This window comes from Octopus bimaculoides, chromosome 29, assembly GCF_001194135.2.
Source record: "Octopus bimaculoides isolate UCB-OBI-ISO-001 chromosome 29, ASM119413v2, whole genome shotgun sequence".
Classification (NCBI taxonomy): domain Eukaryota; kingdom Metazoa; phylum Mollusca; class Cephalopoda; order Octopoda; family Octopodidae; genus Octopus; species Octopus bimaculoides.
Genome location: NC_069009.1, coordinates 10,821,385 through 10,826,515, shown reverse-complemented (window position 1 = coordinate 10,826,515; position 5,131 = coordinate 10,821,385). Strand labels below are relative to the sequence as shown.

General features: G+C 31.5%; 1 protein-coding gene across 1 annotated transcript in view; it reads right to left on the bottom strand.

The window, feature by feature from the left end:
- Nucleotides 1–5,131, bottom strand: part of LOC106869292 (toll-like receptor 3) — a 353,412-nt gene that overhangs the window by 279,706 nt on the left and 68,575 nt on the right. The window contains exons 30-31 of the mRNA XM_052978036.1: nucleotides 3,215–3,286; nucleotides 2,353–2,424 (exon numbers count right to left, since the gene is read on the bottom strand). Of these exons, the coding sequence (XP_052833996.1) occupies nucleotides 2,353–2,424; nucleotides 3,215–3,286 (144 nt within the window). The remainder of the gene's footprint in view (nucleotides 1–2,352; nucleotides 2,425–3,214; nucleotides 3,287–5,131) is intronic.

Genomic DNA, 5,131 nt, shown 5'->3' with positions numbered 1-5,131 from the left:
ATATACATATTTAATTATATGTATTTATTTTCTCCTATTAAAAATAATTCGGATAAAATAAATGGGTTAATAGATACCAGGGTAGCAAATATCACAATATAACTGTGGTGTAACTTCTGTTTGTGAGGCAGAAACTCCTTGATATTTTGGGTATTTGAGTATATATAAATTTAAAGAATGGAGTAAACTGCATACTTTTATTCCGACATATGTTTCGAAGAATTACAATTTATGCGATCCATAGGAATCGGTGATGTTAAAAATGTAAACTTCTCCTCAGGGAAATGTATGGGAACCAGCTTAAACGTAAGACATTATAACCGAGTATGAGAACAATAGTTGGATAAGGTTATAACGTAATTCATTTGAAAAAACCATTGGAGATTAGGACGCTACCAGATAGTACGTTGGACAAGAAAGGAAAAAAAAAAAAGAAAAGGAAAATTCAGAGTGTAGAGTTGGGAGTAGATAGGATGATATAAATCCAATAAAAAAATTTGGGAGAGGAATGTTATGTAATAAAAAGGCATTATAAAAGGGGTTAATCCTGTGTTTCTATGAAAATATTGAGATGAACGTATATAATCATTTATACTTATGTGTATGCGCATATATATACATACACACACACATATATACATATATCGATATATACACAGATACATATATGCACACACACACACACACACACACACACACACACATATATATATATATATACACACATACACATATATACACATCCATACCCATATATACATAAATACATACATACACACACATACACACCCACAAATATATGCATCTACGTACATAAATATATATATACATATATTCATACATATATATATATATATATATGTATATACATATATGCATACATATACATATATACATATACATATATATATACATGCATACATATACATATATACACACATACATACACATACATATACAAACATGCATACATAAACGCTCAACCACACATATATATATATATAAATACATATAGATATATATATACATATATATACAAAAATCTATAGAAACACATCTAGTTTCATACAAAAACATGAATATATACACACACACACACACACACAGATACACGTGTATATATTAACACTTATACACGTACAATCGCACACACATATATATTTTTTATGTATTTGTTGTCACATGTATTTATATAGAGACTCGTACGCAATTTAATACACTCCCTAGTACGTATACATTACTGTCGATCTGTGGTAATTATTAATAAAGTAGAGGGATATTTATCTGAAGGTAATTCATATATTAGTGAATGAGATGTTAAATGAGTGAAAATTAATTAATGAATTAAAGAATAATAAAGTTAATGGGTTGTCTATTAATCTATATGAAATGATTACTTAATGAGATATTAAAATGATTGGGATATATCTTGTTACGACAATAAATACTTAAACTATGATTGATAAAAATTAAGGATGTTTCTAGGAACGTTGAAATGATGAATTAGGATCGTAGATTTAGAAAACTCTCACTAAGAAAGCCAGGAACATAAATAACTCTTATTATTGTTAAACACATTGGTGAATAAATTGGAAGTCGTAAATTAATGATATTGAGGTACAATAAAATATGGAAAAGAAGAAGTAATGTTAATAAAGCATTGCATATTATGTCATTGTTATGGGTGAATTTAACTATGAATTAAACCAAAAATAATGCGCTATTTTATGATCAAAGATTTAATATGTGTTCTAATTTAGGTTAACAAATAAAGAATGTTTAGATAAATTATGTCAATCGTAATCAATCTATGATAACCTCTAACATATGAGGGAGTTAATGTCGTGTTTTAATAACAGCATTTAAATAACAATCACTTTTTTATAAAACGCTATCATATTAACCCGTAATACATGAGTTCCTCAAATAGTTCTAGTAAAACACGACATTAACTCCCTCATATGTTAGAAGATAAAAATTGATTACGATTGACATAATTTATCTAAACGTTTGCACTAGTCGGACCCCTTTATTTTCATACACATATATTTCAAGTGTGAGGAAGTGTCTCTCACTCACATTCACAAACATTAACCAACAGTGACATACACATTTTCGACAGGGACAGGTCTTACATACACAGAGGCATACACACCCATGCACTAAATGATTTCCCTGAATGATCAGGCTCTCATATATCCAATTCTAAGAAATGGGATCAAACTCACTCATAAAGATTAACAAACAATATTAAAGGCTGGTGAGGGAGATTAAAATGAAGTATGAAATTATTTTACAGATTTAGAAATATAACGTCAACGAAATACTATACAAAATGCTGATTCAACTTACAGAGTTGTTAAACTGGATAGATGCCGGAAGGTGTCAGCTTGGATATCGTTGATATCATTAGAATTCAAATATCTAGAACATAAAATTGAGTAAGAAGAATGAGAAGAAGAAAAGAAAGAACAAGACGAAGACAAAGGAGACAAAGAAGCAGAAAAAGTAGATGGAGATAACGAAGTATATAAAAAAGATGAAAAAATAATAGAAGGAGATCAAGAAGAACATTGACAAGAAATAGAAGTAAACAATGAAAAAGAAAACGATCTGGGCGAAAAAAGAAGAAAATGTAGAAGAGGGAAAGTACATATAAAAAGAAAAAGAAGATTAAGAAGGAGAAGAAATGTCTAGGATAGAAATCAGTGGTGACGGAGACGTGAACACCGTACATGATATACAGACGAAATTACACATACATTTTGTAACACTCGCATGCACACACCCATATGCAGACAGGCAGCCTTAGATATATACATACGTAAACATGTTCGCACTAATTTTCCCTTTAATTGTTACTCGTTCAAAATCGCAATATCTGAGGAATGGATCCTCACTCACATTCAGAGCCATTCAGAGACATTAACACAAAATTGGGAGAGAGAGACAGAGAGAGAGAGACAGAGAGAGAGAGAGACTCTACACAGACCAGACATACACATGCATGTACTAAGTGGTTATTCTGAACAATCAGTTTCTCAGATTTCCGATATCTAAGAAATGTGCCCACACTCACACACAGATTCCCAAGAAATAAAACACATTTTTGGAAAGATGGGTGAGAGTGCTTAAGATGAAATATTGGAATATATTACAGATGGAGAAATATATTGTCAATGAAATACTAAAAAAGAAAACTGGTTCAACTTACAGATCTGTTAAACTGGACAGATTTCGGAAGGTGTCTGATTGGATTTCCTTGATATTATTATGACTCAAGTATCTGGAACATAAAATTGAGTTAATAAGAAAATGTATAGAACATATTTGTTACAAAAGTTTGGCTAAACAATTAGATGCTTTAAGGGCTGGAAAATAGATCACGATGATGATTAATACCATGAAGATGATGGCGACGATAATGATGATGCTGATGACGATGGCGATGGGGCGGAGAAGTGGGAGAGGAGAGGAAAAAGAGGAGGAGAGGAAAAAGAGCAGGAGAGGAAAAAGAGCAGGAGATGAGAAAAGAGGAGGTTGCGAATAATGTTCGAAGCAGCGTTGGTAATGGACCTTCTGTTGGTAGAAGCGATGAATATGATGATCAACCAGAGAAGAATATACGGTAGTAGTGTTGATAATGAAGACGTTATGATGCTGATGATGGACATGATGTTAATGTTGATTATTCCGATAATGATGGGGATCAGCATGTATATGGTGATTCTGAATATGATATTGATTACTATCATGTTGATGAGGATGTTACAGTTGGCAGTGATGATAAAAGTATTGAAGATTCTGCAGGTGATGGCGGTATTTTGTAGAAAAGAATGATGTTCATGGCGAAGAGGACATGATGAAATTGACGATGTTTATGATGGAGAAACATAACAAAGGATATGGAAATGATGACGGTGAAGAGGTTATAGACGAGGACATCGATAATTATCTCGGAAGATATGGTGGTAATATACACAATGGTGGGTGTGATGAAATTGATGAGGAGGAAGTAGAGAAGAATATATAGTGGTAGTCTTGATGAAGAAAACTTTATGATGCTGATGATGGTGGTGATATTTTTAATGTTGAATATTCTGATAATGATGGGGATAAGCATGACTCTGTGATGCTTAAAATGATTTTGATTATGTTGATGTTGAAGGTGATGTTTACGATGATGATGTTAGTGTTGAATATCTTCCATTTGATGGCGGTATTTTGTGGTAATAAATAATGTTGATGATGAAGATGACGGTGATGAACTCGACAATTTTTTATGATTGACAAAGATAGCAAAGAATATGAGATTAATGAAAGTGCTGAGGATATCAGGGGGACGTCAATACTTATCGCGGCACATATGGTGATGATTTACATAGAAGAGGTTTAGACGAATAGAGAATCAACACAATGATAGATAAAAGAGGATATACAAATAAATATGAAAGTGAAAGTAGAGGAAAAAAGAAGAAAAAGCGCCAGGAGAAGAAGTAGAAGGAGAAGAAGAAATATAGACAAGTTGAAAAAGAAGAAGAAAAGTAGTAGAACCACCATAATATAATAATAATAGTAGTAGTAGTAGTAGTAGTAGTAATAATAATAATAATAATAATAATAGTAATAATAATAATAATAATAATAATAATAACAACAACAACACCAATAATAATAATAATAATAATAATAATAATAATAATAATAATAATAATAATAATAATAATAAGAGAACAGCACCGGGCTGAAAGAGAACAGCACCGGGCTGAATAACAACATGGATATGCTACACCGGGCTCCCTATACAAAAACAAATCTAATCCAATAACATCGATGGAATTAGGCAAAAGAACCGGTGGAAGATTTGAAGGAAGCGGTCTTTTAACGAAGATAATTTAAAAAAAAAAAATTATTCTTAAAAAATGAAATTTCACTGCCATACAAAGCACAGGTCCTCCTATGCACGATGTCTCAATGAAACACGTGCGATCACACACGCAAAACCAACACCGAAAGTTTACAAACTATATAAAAAAGAAATGGAACAAAATAGTAAGTACATATATTGAATAATTACGCATACACTCGAACGTGTACACAATGATATATACGTTTTGATACCCATAGAACT